Raw genomic sequence first — 19,916 nt, 5'->3', positions numbered from 1 at the left:
GCCCGCAACTCGGCTGCTGTGTGGCCAATGAGACCAGCATCACTGATGATGTCAGATTTATGACATCATCACTGATAATGTCATCAGTGGGATTTATGACATCACTGATGATGTCACAGTGGGATTTATAGTAAATAGAAAAAAGGAGCTTCTTGATGCTTATAGAAGAATTTAATAAAGAAGTAATACAGTTGATACAAAGTACATCTTCAAGATAGGACAAGGGCACAAGGGACGCAAAGCCTTTCAGGCAGTGGGATTTATGACATCACTGATGACGTCACAGTGGGATTTATGACATCACTGAAGACGTCACAGTGGGATTTATGACATCACTGATGACGTCACAGTGGGATTTATGACATCACAGTGGGACAGAGAGACAGAGAAACAGACATTTTGAGTTTCAAATCAGTTTTGGTAGGGCACGAAGTCCTTCATCACTTGTGGTAGTGGTAGGGAGTGGACTTGGTTCAGGCGATGTCTGCCCAGCACTTGGATCCAGATCCGACACGTGGGCGAGACTACGAATACGGGCCTCCAGAAAGACCCTGAGAGCCTCAGGATCCGCCCTCTTCTCCAGCTGTGCCTGCTCTGTGGTCACCAGGGTCGGGTCGGCGCCGTGGTCCAGCAGCAGCTGGACGAAGGCCGTGTTGCACCCGTTATTCAGCACCACCTCCAGCAGGAGAGAAGCCACGTCACGGGTCAGAACGCCAGCAGCCTGGAGCAGCAGGTGGAAGCAGTCCAGGTTGTTGCGTGCAGCACTGATGTAGAGAGGGGTTGAGCCGTGTCTGCTTCTGTTAGGGTCGGCCCCGGCTTCCAGGAGGATCCGGACACAGTCCAGGTGACCGTAGAGCGCGGCCCAGTAGAGAGGCGTGTAGTTATACTCAGCAGCTAGGTCTACCTGTGCTCCCTGTGTGATCAGGTAGTCCACACAGGCAGCATGACCCCGCGAGGCTGCCTGCACCAGAGGGGTCCTCCACCACCTATAAATACACTTCTCATTGATCAGCCTTCTGAAGTGGTCTTCCTGCAGCAGGCTCCTCAGTGTGTCCAGGTCTCCTGCAGTGACGGCATCATGGAGCTGCGTGTCACGAGGTCCTGCTTGAACAGCCATTCCTTCAGATGTGTCACTGTACCACACTGACTTGTATGCTTGCGTCTTCCACCACTTATATAGCCTCAGCCACGAAGGATTTATGACATCACTGATGACATCACAATTGCTCGAGTGACATCACTGATGACATCACAATTGTGCGAGTGACATCACTGATGACATCACATTTGCTCAAGTGACATCACTGATGACATCATAATCCCTGATTTATGACATCACTGATGATGTCACAAACATACACAGCCCGCAAGATCATCACTAACCACCGCCCGCCCACTCAGGCAATTTTAATTATGATGATGATGATGATTATTTAAATCAAATTTTTTAAATCACAACACAACATTCAACTTTCCATTTTAAATGAGCTGCTTTTTACTTTTAAGGTACATTACAGACATCGTTTTTGTCTGTTGTGCATGAAAACTAAAGTAGCCTGTTTTGAAAATGTAAGCAGTAGAAAGTACAGATATTTCTGTTAAAATGTAGGGAGTGTAAAAGTAAAAAGTTGTCACAAAAACAAATACTCCGTAAAGTACAGATACCTGAAAATCCTGCTTAAGTACAGTAACAAAGTAGTTGTACTTCCCATCTCTGGACCTAGACCTACATATTCTCTGCGTAATGACTTGGCTGGTTTACAAGTCTCCTAACCCCCCATACTTTGGGGGTTATCTATTCAGGTTATCTATTACCCTAATAATATGAGTTTAGCTGACTCTTCATGCCCTACTTCTCGCAATGCTGACCCAGTTCTCCCGGAGATGATTCATGTAAACAGGACTGACACAAGATGAACCCAGTGACTTGGTAACTCCTTACCCATTTGCAATTTGCTTTTACTTGTGACTTATGGTCTTTGCGATTAAACGCATGCTAGTTGCTAGTCTGTATCCAAAATTGTCATTAAAAAATGTTACCAGATGGTTGCAGTGACATTAAGTGGAAGGCAAAATGATTGTGACCTTGTGTCATGACATGTGGCCTTGTGACAGTCATAACCAAAAGGGTCAAACGGCTCGATCGCCCGCTGTGTGTCATCCCATTTAAATACATGTGATATTTAAAAAGATACAATTACCTATCATTTGGAAAAGGCACCATATCAAAATATACAGGTAAAATAAACAGCAGAAATAGTAACTGATGGCAAACTCTTTATAATTGTATCATTTGTTAAAATCTGTTTGTGGTCCTGATTGTCTCTTTGTGATGAAATGTGTTTTACAAGCGAATAATGGGTTGAATATGCCTAACGAACATAGAGCAGGCGAAACACGTTTCGATGTGATTAAGACCAAGAGATGACCATTGGACTCTGCCATGCAGCCGACCGATAAACACCTGTTCAGTTTCAGGGGTGTAAAATGCAAAGTGTGTGTGTGTGTGTGTGTGTGTGTGTGTGTGTGTGTGTGTGTGTGTGGTGCGCGCGTGTGTGTGTGTGTGTGCGTGCGTGTGTGTGTGTGCGCGCGAAGGGGTGGAGAGAAGAAAGCAGGTGATATAAATCATTTAGCATATCTGTTGAGCTGAACACATATCTCATTGTCAGACCAGACGCCACACACTCAGACACTCATTGACTTTCACATTCGAGCTGAATCAGATCAATTGGCTTTTATTGGCATTTTATTGAAGTATCAGAAGAAGAAAATAAGTCTGGCATAAAGGACTTTTTTTTTTACTCGCTCCAGGACCGAGGGGGGGACCATGGATTCTATTGTGGAAGTAGTGGCTCTGCTGCTGGGGTTTTTAGGTTGGGTGATGGCGGGGGTAGCCTTGCCAAACCGCTACTGGAAGACCTCCACCGTGGACGGGAACGTCATCACCACCTCCACCATCTATGAGAACTTATGGATGTCCTGCGCCACAGACTCAACTGGTGTACATAACTGCAGGGAGTTCCCATCTCTGCTAGCCTTGAATGGTATGTTGACCCTACAAGAGAGAGGGGGGGGGGGGGGGGAGTGTTAAAATCAGTGATAATAAAGATGGAACACAATAAATATTGATAATGTAATAGCTGAAAATAAATGGCAAACCGTTTAATATAATCATATAATTTGTTTTCTTACATTTTAATCCATAAAACAGCAATCATCTTATCAGTTTAACTCGAGCATCTATTATACTTTGAAGACACATATTATACATAATAAATGATATGCAACTGACAGCACCGTCCTGTCAAAGGAATATTTCAAAGTTTGTATTGGCCCTTTGACACTAAAAGAATGATTCCCAACCTTTTTCATATCAAGGACCTGTAATTTAATCGACATTAGGGTGACTTTTTATCTCTGGCCCAAATTTGAGAATATTTGTATTGGTTTTGTCCAGAATTCCATAGCTTTCTATAGTATGTTATGAAACTGATCAAAACAGTTAATCTGCTACATTATCTAATTGTGCAACTTTCTTGTAAATGAAACAATGGTGAACTTTAACAATTCATCAATTTGCTGCGGACCCCCTCAAGGACCCCTGTTGGTTCCCAGAGCCCATGTTGAGAACCACTGCTATAAAAGAACACGTTCTACTTTTTTACGTTGAACATGAACGCACCCCTTCTTTAAAACGATAATCCCGTGATTGGAGAATGCAGATGTTGAGTCTCTGACTGTGTTGGTTTACTTCTACGTTGTGTTCAGGTTACATCCAGGCGTCTCGTGCCTTGATGGTCGCCTCCATCGTGTTCGGTAGCGTGGCCCTCCTGGCGGCGCTGGTGGGCATGCAGTGCTCCAAAGCTGGAGGGGAAAACTTCATTCTCAAAGGGAGGATTGCTGGCACTGGTGGAGTCCTTTTTATACTTCAAGGTAACAGAAAACCTAGGCCTAATGTAATAAGAAGCAATCAATATCTATTTGGGACTGTTTTTTGTTTTTTTTAAGGAATTCAGGCAAAAAAAAATCTGGACACAGTGTATAGAATTTCTGATTGGCTCATAATACAACTTTACAATCCTCTTAATCTGTCCAATAAATAGCCAAAATAAAGGAACTGTTTGTGTTTCTGTGTGTGTGTTTTCCAACATACAATAAATCAATCTTCCAAAGAACTTCCTGATGGCTTTCTGTAGGACTTTTTAACATCTGTGTAATGTGATAGCTTCCCCTACTGCTTTTCAATGATTTATGGACAATTGTTTATTCCTCTTTTTATATATATAAAAAAGGCATATGCACGATGATCTCTGTGTCCTGGTACGCCTTCAACATCACCCAGGACTTCTACGACCCTTTCTATCCTGGGACAAAGTAAGTGAAGGGGAAAATAAACAAACAAGTGACAAAGGACAACAGCAGCGTTACTTGACCGCCCTCTGCTGTGCGTCGCAGGTATGAGATAGGAGAGGGACTCTATATCGGCTGGTGCTCCGCGGTCCTGGCCATCACGGGAGGATCCTGTCTGACCTGTTCCTGCAAGATGGGCGAAAAGGAAAAATAGTGAGTCTCTCTCTCTCTGTCTCTCTGAGGAGTGATCTAATCAGAAGGCACTGAATCATTGCGTTGTATTAATTACAAGTCTTGTGATGACGTCACGCGTCCAACTTAAACTCAAGTCAACTCTCAATAACTGTCAAACTAAATGAGTGTCTGCAAAACTGTTTACAGTTTTCGGACATGTGTGAGATCATGTGCAAAATAAATCAGCATTGGTTTTCGATGAAGTGCCCCTTTAAATAAATAAGCATTTCAAAATGGTCAAATCGATCGATCAATTAATCAATCAATCAATCAATTAATTTAAAAACAAATCAATGGACATAGAAACTTGAGTATTTCAATTTTAGGTAACTTACTGCTTGCACTCCATTACATTTTAAAGCAAATTCACACTTTTGACTGTTTACCTTCCTTTTTACTCTAGTTAGTACATCCATCACGGGCACAGGAATTCTACACAGGCACAAAAGCATTTAAATGCACAAAATGTGATCATTTCATAAAACTGGATTGAAACTCAATTTCAAACCAGTTATAACAATCTGAGGAAGCATAACTGAACCACCAACCCCTTAAATGTAATCTACAAAGTGATCAAACACCTCCTGACATCGAGATTAAAGATACTTTAGAAATACTTTAATTTAAATTGATTTGGGAGTGGATTTATTTTATTTTATTTCTTAACTTTTACTTTTTCTGAGTGCCATAAAGGCATGTATTGGCCTACTAGTGGTTTTGTATAATCATCTTTTCCTCTTGTACCCCTCCTCTTCCTCAGCCCTTTGCCGTATCAACCCAGAGGAACTGTGTATTCTGGAGTGGCACCGACAAGAAGCGTGGCTGCCAGTACCTACGGCCGAAATGCTTACGTTTGAGACGGTATACAAAACTGGAGCCTTGGATAGCGAAAAACGTCAGATTTCTTACAAATGCCTGGGTGAATTCAAACATGTTCTGGTATTCCGTTTTTACACTCCTGGTGGAACTTTTTGTCTGGTAAAAGGTGGATGGGGCTCAAGGCCTGTCGTGTCTGCACTGATGGAAGTAACATAACACCGTAGATAACCACATCCTCACAATGTGGAGTCTGTACAAAGGATCTAATCAGAAATCTGCTGCCTGCTAGACATACACTGAATGTACAAAATATTAGAGACACGTTCATGAAGAATACTGTTCAGGTGAATCCAGTTAAATCTATACCAATCACAAATGAGATGTAGATTTTTAAAAAAGAAGACGAGTTAGAGAAGGATTTTTAAGCTTTGACAATTAATGTAACAATGGACTTCAACTCAATATCAGGAGATGTTTCTAATATTTTGTACATTCAGTAAATGTTGGTGAATTTTTGTAATTTGCACAGGTCTAGGCTACTTATCACCAACCACTGCACAAACACATGCTTGATTTTATTATATCTGTTTCCTAATGATGATAGCACATCATTATATGTTAGTGTGTGTGTGTGTATATATATATATATATATATATATATATATATATATATATATATATAGATAGATAGATAGATAGATAGATAGATAGATAGATAGATAGATAGATAGATCACTTATATTTCCACCCATTCAGTCATATTTCCAGCTAAATCAAATCATTTGATGGTCTGCTATACATAGCCTACTTCTAGACATTTGAAAGGGGAAGGTCAAAGTGTGATGATTTAAATTTTTGTGAACATGTATGTGTTGTACAGTTATACAGTTATAGGTTATAGAGGTTGTACAGTTATAAGCCTGGTTATCGTATAATAGTCATAAAGAATTTTGGTGGTATGTTTGTTTTTTTACAATTGCTCACAATAAAATGTAATATGCAAAATAGTATCTCAGTTTGTCATTTTAGTAGGCTAAATAATTCAACACCCAATAGAAGTCAGTCAAAAATATTGAATACAGTGAGAATGAATGACAACAATCAGATCATGTGAAATGGTTTGAATTAAAAGACATTTCATTTTGTTGTGTAAATCAGATAAACATGTTATATTGCTCAAACAGAGGCAGAGATAAAGGTTAAATGGTGAATAATTAACAATTGACTAGTAAAGTCGAAGTAACTTAATCTTCATTACCTACACTGAAACCAACCAAATTATATAATGACATGGTTATGTGGTGTCACACACACACACACACACACACACACACACACACACACACACACACACACACACACACACACACACACACACACACACACACACACACACACACACACACACACACACACACACACACACACACACACACACACACACACACACACACACACACACACACGCGATATAATGGGGGTGTCACCTGTTTTAGTGAGTTAAAATAGTTCTTCCAATGAGAGCGGCCCACGTTTCTAGGCGAACGCGGATATGTGCTGCGTGGACCAATCACCGCCATGTAGGGCAGTGAGGGCGGGCCGAGACACACGGGGAAGTTTAGTTTACCGAGCCGACAGCCATCGGCTGTTGAACATAATTCACTATCATGTCACGGTCTATAGCGATGTTTTAAAGTCAACTAAAGTCCAACGCGTCATTCCGTTTAAAGAGAAATTGCGCCGCAAAACCGCGAGGATTTTGGGGAAGGAACCTTTCTGCGGCGTTTCCTCACATTCCCACCCGGAACACTTTCAGGCCAGGACCATAAATATACCATCAATCGGAGCCTGATCGGAGCTAGCTCCACATCTACAGAGGCTTTGGCAGTGGGCGAAACGACGAGGAATTAATGAAGAATGTCACCGCTTCAATGACACACAACGGGCTTTTCACAAGGATCATTGCAGAAACGTGATAGGCGACAAGTGCGACTTATTGTAGCGATGGAGGCGAGTCGGCAGAGTGGAGTCAGCGGTGTCCTGTTTTCCCTGTCACTGCTGTGTGTCATCCTAGATCTCCAGCTGGATGGTAAGACTATCCCCTGTATTAACGACACGTTTAAAAGCTATCAAACATAACGCTAACTGGTTAACAAGCAGGAAGTCGTCAAAACCTAGGCGAGGTTAAACGTTACGGCTCTGACGTTACCTAGCCAACATTGCCCCGCCCCTCCCTTAAGGTACACAAAAATAAAAGCTACTGAAACATTTAGAAGTGTGATAAAACCGTAGCATTAGCACTTTACTTTGAAGCCCACTCTAGCTAGCCTGTGGGACTCTACTCTGAGGCCACGGTTGCTCTACTGACTTTGTTTATGTTTTGGTTGATCAGATTTAAGACTTTATTTTCACTCACGGAATTGGATATTGAGGTCAGTGGACTGGTTCTCACAGGTCCAGGGGTCCTTGAGGGGCTTCTAGGGGGTCCCCAGCAAAAAGGCTAATCATTTATTTTCACTAGAATTCCAAGCATAAGTACACAATGACAGGTTGTAGTATGCCTGTTTTGGTCATGGATTTGATTTAAAAAAAAAGTGGGGAACCAGTTTAAAACAAGAGTTTGTTAACTAAAAGGAATGGAAAATAACTAGACAACACAAAGTACATTAAACAAACAGAGCAACATGTGCATCAGTGAGGAGGGAGAGAGATTGAATGGTCTGAAGGTCTGTTAAGCCCAATGAGCACACCAGGCCCAGGTACACCCAATAAGCGTAATGACCTCAACACCAGGATGGAGGACCCTCCTGGCTGGGACAAAATCTGATCAAATCATGGGAGTCCGTGCTCCGTGGTCTAATTTGTGTTAGTTTAGGGGTCCTTGATGTGAAAAGGTTTGAGATACCCTGATACAGGTAGCTTTGTGACAGCTGCTTATGAATTTTAAATGTTCGTAGGGCAGGCCTATAAACTCTAAATGGGTGTAACTACTTGAGTTTGTATAATCAGTAAAGGCTGGAGCCAGATGGGTCTGAGGAACCTGATACCTCAATATTGTAAAGACATTGAATTATTCTCATTCTTTGAACGTCTGTGTGTACTACATACCCACAGTTAAATCCAAAATCACATCTCACAAATTCTCCTTTCTCCAAAATGTCATTTTTCACTGTAATTGCTTAAGAAATAACCCTATCTTATTTTACTTTTCCTACTTCTTCTATTTTATGTTCATTGTCACTCAGGAACTTTGCTGATCTGGGAATTGCAGCTCTATTATTCTGTTGTTGCACTCGACTTGCTCTTCTCCAAATGCATAACATGTGCCTATAACACCTTAATACAAGTTGACTTTGTACAGTTCTCACATACATACATACATACATACTTACATACATACATACATACATACATACATACATACATACATACTTACATACTTACATACATACATACATACATACATACATACTTACATACATACATACATACATACATACATACATACATACATACTTACATACATACATACATACATACATACTTACATACATACTTACATACTTACTTACATACATACATACATACATACATACATACATACATACATACATGCATACATACATACATGCATACATGATGTATTTCTTCTAGCGAGGTTCAAGCACCGTTATGTGTTTCAGGTGTCTTAGGGGCAACCCATGTGGAGATCGAGCACCACTTGGAGATGGGCCGCAAACTTTTGGCGGCCGGTCAACTGGCTGAAGCCCTATCCCACTACCACTCTGCTGTGGGTAAGGTTACACACAACACACACACACATACACACACACACACACACACACAGACACACACACACACACACACACACACACACACACACACACACACACACACACACACACACAGACAGACAGACAGACAGACATTCATTTTTGTCTATTTCTCTCAAGCATATCTCCTTTCTGCATCCCTACAACCTCCTCATCCAGATGCAACAGATGCATTCTGATCCCTTCAGCCATAAAATATGACAATAAACACGTTAATATCAGGACATTAGTAGTTTGAAGTCTGTATTTCACATTGAACACTTTGACTTTAAACTAGAAATTCAGTTTACAGTAATATCCTTTGACATCTTCCAGAGGGGGACTCTAAGAACTACCTGACCTACTACAAGAGGGCAGCAGTGTTCCTGGCCATGGGAAAGTCCAAGTCCGCCCTGCCAGACCTGACCAAGGCCATCCAGCTCAAGCCTGACTTCCTGGCTGTAAGTTCACACATGACCACCACGTTCGCACCTTGCAGTTGTTTGTTTGTCCACATGTGTTTTATCATTTTCCTCTCTGTCTCTTTGGAATCTTCTTTCCATCTCTGTCCCTCTCCCATCCAATCTCTCCAATTCCCTGTATATACAGGCCAGGTTGCAGAGAGGGAACATCCTCTTGAAGCAGGGCAACACTCAAGAGGCCAGGGAGGACTTTGAAGCAGTGGTGAGTTTAATGACATGCCAGGCAGCAGCTTACCGACCTTCATCACGGCTTCTGTCAATCGACGTTCTCCCTGTTCTACCACTCGCTTTGCCAATCACACCATAGCATTACCATTGATTCGATTATTTAACGTGACGTCATACATGAGCTATATTGAGATGTACAGTATCTCAACATACTGTAGAGAGGAAAAAACAACTTGTGATTTTTGTAACATTGATTTCAATCCAGCCCTACTTGTCTATGGACCAAAATCATTTTTACTAATTATATTACATATTGGCATTCAAGAAACCCTTGGGTTTCTTGAAAGGCACTATATAAATCCAAGTTATTATTATTATTATTATTATGATTATGATTATTATTATTATGATTATTATTATTATTATTATTATGCCTCATAAAATAAACAGTAATTATGAAGTATGACTCACATGCCGTTGATGGCGGGGATTCTTTCTAAAAACCGAACCCGTTTTTGTCCCGTCTTCAGCTGCAGCGCTCCCCTGACCAGGAGGAGGCGCAGGACCAGCTGATGAGGGCGAACGAGCTGGAGGAGCTGCAGGAGGAGGCCCACGCCGCGCACCATCGAGGGGACTACAGCACCACCATCGCCGTGCTGGAGCGAGTCGTAGAGGTACAGTTACACCTCAGCTCTGCAGTAGGGACTACTGACCGGGCCTGGTGGTGGAGGTTGGGTTTGCTCCACCGTAGAGCCCCGGGGGGCAGGGTGTAGCGTTGGAAGTAGAGGTTTGCTTGTCAAAGTGAACATTTTTGTCTCTGGTTTTGAGCCTAAATGTGGAGCTAGGACTTCATGGTCCTGGGCATGCGTGTGTCAATATATTCTTAATAAACATCGCCTCTGCAGATCTGCCCCTGGGACCCTGAGGCACGGGAGCTTCGCGCAGAATGTTACATCCGACTGGGGGAGCTACAGAAGGCCATCCAGGACCTGACCCCGACCACCAGACTACGCAACGACAACCGCGCCGCCTTCATGAAGCTCAGCTTGCTGCACTACACCCTCGGAGAACACCATGACTCTCTCAAGTGAGCTGGCCTACTGCGATAAACAAACTAGCACATTTGCTTGGCAACGCCGATTCTCATCTTGAGAGCCGTCTCTGAGCTGTTTCTAAAGTCTAAATGTACTTCTCTATCCCTTCTTCTCTCCCTGTGCAATCTATCCATCCTTCTCTGTGCAGTCTCATCCGAGAGTGTCTGAAGCTGGACCAGGATGATAAGGACTGTTTCGGCCATTACAAGCAGGTGAAGAAGCTCAGCAAGCAGCTGGACTCAGCAGAGGAGCTCATCCAGGAGGAGAGGTCAGTACCTGCTGCTGCCTGTGGCATGTGGTGCACTTTATCCTCATACAGCAACATCCTCCTGTGACAATTTGCACGTTATGTTTACATTATATTTGAAAGATTTTGGCCTCAAAATATGATATGGGCCTGTTTGAAAATTAAAGTTTAGACCACTTAGAATCTTTTTCATATAACTTAGCAGGCACTATTGCATCCTCAAAAGTTAAAACAACCCTTGGGGTGTCCTGGTGAATCTACAGTATGGGTTAAGGCTACCCCCCCCCAACACGACTGGAAATATCTGTCCGTAGAACCCGGAACTGTCCAAACCTTAACAATCCTCTCACAAAAACACGTGGAAATTAGGGATGGGCATCGAATTTCCGAATAATCGTTGTTATTATCAAGGTCGACTTTTATTATTGAAAGTCGAAATTCGAAAAAAAAAATGTTGTTGTTTTTTTGTTGTTTTTTGTGAGTGAAATGTTGCATTGTCTCCCCTGATTCTAAGTATAGTCTAATCGCTTGGTTTGAGCAAGTAAAACAATTTTTATAAGCATTTTAAGCAAGGTTTATGGAAAAATGAATGGCGGATGAAATCCCATGAAGAGGGAGAGGGGGTGACTTTGGCACCCCTTTGGCACTCAGACCTGAGCCTACTAAATATTTAATGAACCACTCATGATTGTCAAAACTGTTTTTTATTTTTCGAAAATGTCAATGTCATGTAACATGTTCTTTACTTCAGTGGTGCAATGCTTGTTTGAGCTAAAAATCCACAGTAGAAGCTTTTTCTATTAATTAATAAAGCCTTAGACTTAGAATCAGGGGAGACAATGCAACATTTCACTCACCAAAAAAAAACAAAAAAAACTTTTTTTACATTTTTTTTTTTCCCGAATTTCGATTAAAAGTCGACTTTGGCCAGCGAATTTCGAATAGTGTTTTTGCTAGAAATGCCCATCCCTAGTGGAAATCAGAACTCTCCCATATATACCATACTTGACTAGACCCTTGAACCTCCATATCCCATTGATGCTGACCTGCTCACTTTTGCCTTGTGTATCTTGTGGCCTGTACTGGTTCTCTCCTTGTTTTGTGTCAGTAGTTGTGTATTCTATGTAGCTATGTAGTTATGTGCTGATGTTTGAATTTTGTGTTTTAACCAGTAAATTGGCAATTAATTCAGTCTAGTGACCGCTATATACCAATAAACTACGTTACACAGATTCAAATAGTATTTTCATGTTCAACTACCACATTACCCAGCTTGGGCATTGACACGTATAGAGAGCCAAATTTGAAAAATTGAAATTACATTTCAGTTTTACGATAAACGTCGGCTTGCTTGACATGCAGAGTTATCTTTTAAAATGGAAGAAAATCACATGTGTACTAATCATGGCACAATTCAAACGGGATATAAAAAAAAAAGATTGTGTTTCACCGCTCACCACCGCTCAGATTTTTTCCGAGGCTGGTGCGTAGCTGAAGTAGGCGGTGACTTTGGCTCTGTAACCTGTTCTGGATTAACTGTAATGATTGGCTGTATGTTGACTCTACAATAAGGTATCAGGAGGCCATTGATAAGTATGAATCAGTAATGAAGACGGAGCCCACCATCCGGTACTACACCAACCTGGCTAAGGAAAGAATCTGCTTCTGCCTTGTCAAGGTGAGAGGAGCGATAACACGTTGGTTTATACAACACTGCTATATCTGCAGGCTCATTTATTGCTCACATATAATGGTTCAGAAATGATTCATTAGGCTGTTAACAATCTTCTCTGACATTATGAAGATATGAAACTCCCAGATATTGGGAATCCGGTGGTACCACATGTATGAATAATGTCCCCGCATTAAATAGCTATTCTGTTAGCTAAAGCTTCATTGCACCATATGAGTTGGTCATTTTCAGAATAGCGCACAATTATATTATAGGACAATTTTTTTTTGTCTTCTCAACTGCCATCAAAGTTTCCAGGTCTAACTCTAGGTGGTTAAAGGTACGCTATTAAACACTATTATAAAACGGAAAGTTCCAGTAACTTGATTGTGATTGGCTGAGCTGCGTTCAAAGCTGTTGTAAAATACTCTATAAACACACACCTGTGACCGCATCACAGACAGTATTACTGAACCAAACGGCGTCTCCGTGTTGCTGCGTCAGCGTCGCTTGTGTCGCGGCTGAAGGACCACATTGCTTGGTGGCTTTATCGATATTCCATTTTTTATTTTATTATTTTTATATGCTGCTGCTCTAGTCATCTACAGGGCCCAAAGTTAGCACCAGTCAGGCAGGCAGCCACCAGCCAAATGCTGGTAAAATATGCAAGTGGCTGGTACATTTGCTTCCCTCACCCAGCAAAAAACAATGGCAATCTATGGAGTAGCTGGTAAAGTTTGAATATTCACTAGCCATTTGGCCGGTAGACAGAAAAGTTAATTTTGGACCCCGAAAAAAAATTATGTAGCTCCTGTTGTTACCTATATCAACAATATTGGGTTTTCAGGTTTTCTGCCTGCTCCTACTAAAGACTGTGTTTTTCATCCATGCGTTCTGGTCCCTCTATCTTGCCGCCAGATCAAAAGCGCTGAAGAGGCGTTAGACGTGTGTTCAGAGGCGCACCAGAGAGATCCTCGCAACGTCAACATCCTGCGAGACCGAGCCGAAGCTTACATCCTCAACCAGGACTATGAGAAAGGTACGGGCTCAACCACACTGAACCGGACCCTCGTCTGAAAAAGGGCCTCATCGACTTAATTTTAAACAAAATGGGATAAATGTATGCTTTCATGCTCAGATGCGTTTGGTAGACTAAAGGCCCAATTATACTCAACGTTAAAGACGGAGACGGAGACGGACAGAGCCTTCTGTCCGTACTCTGCGTTCATTTCGTCCGTTTTCTGTCCGTCATCTGAAAGCTTACGGATACGCATGAAACGGAGGAAAACCACATACACACTCATACATTTGACTCTCTACTGCCCACTGGTGGATGTATTGCTTAACATGATACCAACGTGAAAGACGCATGGAAGTATGTGGGCAGTGACTATTACACCGTTTGAAACGGACGCCCTTATTTACAGATGAAAATGGAGTATAATTGGGCCTTAAGCCGTACAGGCCCAGTTACACACTCATAGTTGTAGATTGAAAAATGCTTGAAAGAATAACGAGTATAAGGGCAAGTATTTTCTGGGTACCGGTCAGAGCAGAAGTGCACTAAACATACAGTTTACACATCAGCAATAAATCATAGCTAAAGACAGTGTTGTAGTAAAGTGTACATCTCGAGGTCCTGTCCCCTTATTATCCAAATTATATTGAACAAAAATTATATAAACACAGCACTATTCTTTTTGTTCCCATTTTTAATGCATTGAACAAACAAAAAAATCTAAAACTACTCTACTTGGGGCGGCTTTAGCTCAGGAGGTAGAGCGGGTCGGCCAATGACGCAAGGGTTGGCGGTTCGATCCCCGCTCCCTCCCAGCTGCTGTCGTTGTGTCCTTGGGCAAGACACTTAACCCTCCTTGCTCCCAATGGTGTGTAGGCACCCTGCGTGGCAGCCTGCCGCCATCGGTGTATGAATGGGTGAATGTAGACTACCTACTGATTGTAAAGCGCTTTGGATAAAAGCGCTATATAAATGCAGGCCATTTACCATTTACCATTTACTCTACTACATGTTAGTGAACACTTCTGCTTCGCCAAGATAATCCATCACATTACATTACATTACGTCATTTGGCAGACGCTTTTATCCAAAGCGACTTACAATAACACATTTTTGTCAGCAATAGAGCAATCAACTATGGAGCACAGTCTATGACAACTACAACTTCTGAAGGAACAGTGGTACAAGTTTAGGTTAGTGGTACAAGTTTAGGTTAGTAGTTTTTTTTTTTTTTTTTTTTTCACCTGACAGGTGTGGCATATTATCCAGATGCTGATTAAACAGCATGATTATTGCACTGGTCACAATAAAAGGCCACTCTAAAATGTGCCGTTTTGTCACACAACACAATGACACCTCACAAAATGTGAGGGAGCGGACTGCAGGAATGTCCACCAGAGCTGCTGCCCGTGAATTTAATATTAATTTCACTACCATAAGCCATGTCCAAAAAGTTAGTCAAAGTGAGGAGTTGTGTAGTTCAATGTTTCTCACTCATTGTTTTTTTTTGTTTTTTTGTACTCCTATAATATCTTTTGAACGTCGCCCCCTGCAGCGGTGGAGGACTACCAAGAAGCGAGAGAGTTTGACGGCGACAGCAACGAGATTAGAGAAGGGCTGGAGCGGGCACAGAAGCTGCTCAAACTCTCTCGGAAGAGGGACTACTATAAGATCCTCGGTGTCAGCAGGTAACCATTTCTGTTAACGTCTAACAAAAGGCCAAAAAAACATACCGAGCATGAAATAAAATCCTTCGCCAATCTCAGAAGTCATAATGTGTATTTACTTCCTCTGGACTTATATCGATACGATACAAATTACTTTATTAATCCCCCAGGGGGGAAACTGAGTGCCACCATACTGTACATGCAAGACAAACAGACATATCAAACTCCTGTTCCATCCCATACGGTTTTATTCCTAAAACAAACTGTAGATTAAATCCCGCACATTGTCTCAGATCGATAAAGGGAAGTGAGAAAATGCTCCTGGACTTAACTGAGCAGAACGCACCCCACTTAGTCCACACCCATTTAGTCCACACCCACTTAGTCCCTCCCACTTGTGCTGTTCCCCTCAGGAGCGCCAACAAGCAGGAGATCATCAAGGCGTACAGGAAGCTGGCGATGCAGTGGCACCCGGACAACTTCCAGTCCGAGGCGGACAAGAAGGAGGCAGAGAAGAAGTTCATCGACATCGCGTCTGCTAAAGAGGTCCTCACCGACCCAGGTCTGCAGCTCAGTCGCTTATACATCTGACAACTAACTCATTTGGATTTTAGGCAAATCCCAGCTCAAAATATCTCTGTAGACAGTATGAAGTGGTGAAACCATTGCGAAAAGTATCTATGTAGTGTATGTATAGGAAGTACGGTATATGCAGTATGTTTCAATGAGAGGGATATATGGGACACTGAAGAAAATATGTGAATTTACTGCAATACACAAGAGTTGTATTTACACACACACACACACACACACACACACGTATAGTTGTAGGGGTGCAACTAACGATTATTTTCATCTTCAATTAATCTGTCGATTATTTTCTCGATTAATCGATTAGCTGTTTGGTTTATGAAATGTAAGAAATGGTAAAGAAAATGATGATACGCGTTTTCCCAAAGCCCAAGATGATGTCCTCAAATGTCTTGTTTTGTCTACAACCCAAAGATCTTCAGTTTACTGTCATAGCGGAGTAAAGAAACCAGGAAATATTCACATTTAAGAAGCTGGAAACAGAAAATGTTCACTTTAAAAAAAATACTCAAACCGGTTCATCGATTTCTCAAAATAATCGGCGATTCATTTAATAGTTAATATAACAACTAATTGATTAATTGTTGAAGCTCTATTTTAGAGCTGCGTTACTCGGATCAAACCTGCCATAATGACTCAAACGGACTTTTTCTTCTGTTCCTCTGTCCAGAAATGAGGCAGAAGTTCGACGCGGGCGAGGACCCTCTGGACCCTGAGAGCCAGCAGGGCGGCGGTCACGGGCAGGGCGGACAATGGCCTTTCCACTTCAACCCCTTCGAGTCCGGCGGCAACTTCCACTTCAAGTTCCAATACAACTAGAGAGATGGGGACTTTAGGAACACCGGGGACAGGGGGGGGACGACTGTTTTTTTCTTTCTTTCTGGGACAGAGCATCGGAGGACGGGAGGAACTTCCGGAGTCTTCCTCAAAGCTTGTGCTTCGGCTTGTCCACGAGTTTTGTGGGTTAATTTTAACCTTGAAGATTTGACTTTTTAACGCGAAAGAACCAGACCTTTTTTTTAACCACAGAAACAATGGAACTTACAGGGGTTACTGTTGGATTCATGTGTCGCAAGACTGCAAACTGAAGTCCTGCGTCAATGCTTCTGTCCTTCGGAATGGCAAAAGGTGGTGGTTGAAAGCAGCCGATCTGGTGCATCTTCTGTTTTCTTTTTGTTTTGTTTGTTTTTTTATGTCTGGTCTTCCTTATTTCTTTCTTTGTGCCATTCTGTGCCCTTTTACCAAGGGACTCCTTTTTTTTAATGCAGTAGCTCTTTCTGTTTGGTTTGAAAATGACATAGGGAGGTTGTGTGTGTGTGTCTCGTCAGTTGGTTTCTGCTCAGTATTCTTTAAAGTGGGAATACTAAAATGGAAATGACATGTTTTCCTGTGCTCACTCACTCCACATTTGTGACAAGTTGACAACTATGTCAAACTCTCTCTGTGAGCCCTCTGGTCTGTGATGACGTCATCTAGAGACAGTTTCTTGAGCTTTTACATTCACTTTAAATAGGAGAGAGACTTGTGGAGACACATGAACACTACAATACATGATTGAGTCGTGAAATGTGCCCGTTTTTCTGATGGCAGAACCAGCTTTTAGCACTATGAAATGAAATCTGTGGGTGTAGAGGTTTTGAAATTCTATGAATCTCAAGTCACTGTACACTCCTGGATGCGTTGTTTGATTTTGTTATGCCTGGCTTCTAGTCTTCAGAGTCATGCTGATTTTCAGGAGTATTTAGTGAGCTGGCTATCTAGGTAATTGGAATAATGTGTGAATTCTGTATTTAGATGCATTTTCCCTTTAAATTAATCCGATGAGAGCAGACAGAATTGAAGAATATTTCTGTGGGCAAATACATTTTCAGTAGGTTATATTTCCAACTGCAAAATTTCCAATTCTCAATACAAAACTGTTACCTTAATGAAAATGACGTGGAAGTTGTAGTGAACGCATCTGTGAAAATTTGCACTTTTCTCCTTTGTTTGAAGAACCACTCCTAAAATGTTACTGAGGGTGTTCCCTCGCCTTTTAAAACCTTTTCAAGGACTCTCCACAAACCAAGTGTCACTTTGCTGGTGATCCTGGAGCCTCATTTATAGAAATATGATCAAAATGTATCATAGAATAGAATCAGAAATGTACACAGAAATCTGATAAATTATTACACTCATCGTCATTAAAAGCCTCTAGTCTAGGTGTGACAGTTAGGGCTAACTATTCTCACTAGGTTTGTTTTACTGGAATCAGTATTTAAACCAATTAATTTGAAATGTACCAAAACAAAGGCTCACTGGCAAGTACGAAAGAACATTTGTAATGGAGGTAAAAAAAAATTCTACTTGTTCAGATTGCTGAGGCACATATCCTAATATAATTGGGCGCTACGGCAATGTTTTAGCTTTTAAATGGCCATAACTCGCACACCATTGCTCAGATCGTCCGACCCTAAGAGTGCGCTTAGGGTAGGGGTACCTGACGGAGTGCACTGGCAAATTTAATGAAATTCGGACAGCGCCAACACAAAAAGCAGTTTATCTCGAGATCGACTCCAAACTTGGGCACTGCGCTGCCGGGAACCCGACGGAGTGCGATGCCCAATTTTTGACATGCACATAGTAATAGCGCCACCTACTGGCAACACAAAAAGTGATTTATCTCGGGAACCGTTCATCTGATCGACCCTTGGGGAGTGCGCGGCCAGGAACCCGACGGAGTGCGATGCCCAATTTCAGACACACGCATGGTCATAGCGCCACCTACTGGCATCACAAAAAGCAGTTTATCTCGTCTCCAGAATCTCCACCTTAGAAATGAGTGCGCAAAACGTGCTGAAATCCAAGTACAACTTAAGAAATAAGGCTCCAGTTTCACTGCCATGCAAAACATTGCAGCATAAAGAGGGTGTTCTTTTGAAGGGGATCTCTCGCTTTTCAATCACAAATTAAGTTATTTCATCAATATTGTTTCGCCTATTATAAGTTCAATGACTGTGACAAATCCTTTGTATTTAAACGGACTGCCTGGGGCGGATTTATTCCTTGGTTTCTTTTGAGGGTTTTCTGGTTTTTAGTTGCATCAGTTTTTGTGTTGCCAAAATGAGTCAGCTGACATGCTCAAACAAAAACATGTATTAAAATATTGAAACGAGTCAAATTTGTCCTCATTTCTTGATCATGCATAATTGTGACTCATTACACAAACTGTCCGTCTTGATCACCGTGTCGCACGTTCATATAAGTTCAAAATAAGCCTAAGCAATCACTGCAATCTACTCTCAATGTTATTCTTATTTGACATAGATATAGTAATACCATGGGTGCTGCTGGCGATTTTTATTTTTTATGTGGCGCTGGGCCAGCAGCCCTGCCGGGTCATAAGATGGAAGAGTCAGGACAGTCAGTGCTGGACGTTTAGTGGGACAATTGCCATAGCTTGGGAAAGGAAGGTGGTAGAGAGTCAGGATTCAAGGCGTGGGTAGCTTTAGTGCAGTGAGACTCAACCCAAGGCTAGAGCCACATGCAGCTCCTTTACGGGTAGTTGTGGTTCCTTAAAACACAAATAAATAAAAAATAATAAAGGCTCCTGAGTAGGGCAAGGTTGCGTACCACTGGTTTAGTGGCAAGGGGGATTTTTTGGGGGGGGGGGGGGGGGCATAGGGATAGGAAGGTGCTAGAGTCAGGATTCGTGGGCTGGGTAGTGTTAGTGAGTCTGACTAGTGACTATTTTCAGAGAAAAAAAAGTCAGCATACTGTTGC

The 19,916-nt window shown here is 41.9% G+C and overlaps 2 protein-coding genes across 2 annotated transcripts; both read left to right on the top strand.

The window, feature by feature from the left end:
* Positions 1-2,827: 2,827 nt before the first annotated feature.
* cldn15a (claudin 15a) lies at positions 2,828-5,441 on the top strand (the record flags this gene model as incomplete). Its single annotated transcript, XM_083639828.1, has 5 exons — positions 2,828-3,044; positions 3,769-3,933; positions 4,293-4,374; positions 4,456-4,563; positions 5,345-5,441. The coding sequence occupies 5 exons, from the start codon at positions 2,828-2,830 to the stop codon at positions 5,439-5,441; spliced, it is 669 nt and encodes a 222-aa protein (XP_083495954.1).
* A 1,610-nt stretch (positions 5,442-7,051) lies between these two features.
* Positions 7,052-19,301, top strand: dnajc3b (DnaJ (Hsp40) homolog, subfamily C, member 3b). The gene is made up of 12 exons (XM_083640330.1): positions 7,052-7,492; positions 9,087-9,197; positions 9,552-9,676; positions 9,825-9,899; positions 10,396-10,539; positions 10,771-10,952; positions 11,108-11,227; positions 12,779-12,884; positions 13,797-13,917; positions 15,452-15,584; positions 15,977-16,125; positions 16,825-19,301. Exons 1-12 carry the CDS (start codon positions 7,408-7,410, stop codon positions 16,971-16,973), a joined length of 1,500 nt encoding a protein of 499 aa, XP_083496456.1. The 5' UTR covers positions 7,052-7,407; the 3' UTR covers positions 16,974-19,301.
* The last annotated feature ends 615 nt before the right edge of the window (positions 19,302-19,916 follow it).

This window comes from Poromitra crassiceps, assembly GCF_964638095.1.
Source record: "Poromitra crassiceps genome assembly, chromosome: 7".
Taxonomy (NCBI): domain Eukaryota; kingdom Metazoa; phylum Chordata; class Actinopteri; order Beryciformes; family Melamphaidae; genus Poromitra; species Poromitra crassiceps.
The sequence above is the reverse complement of the archived record's forward strand: the minus strand, read 5'-3'. Positions and strand labels throughout refer to the sequence as shown.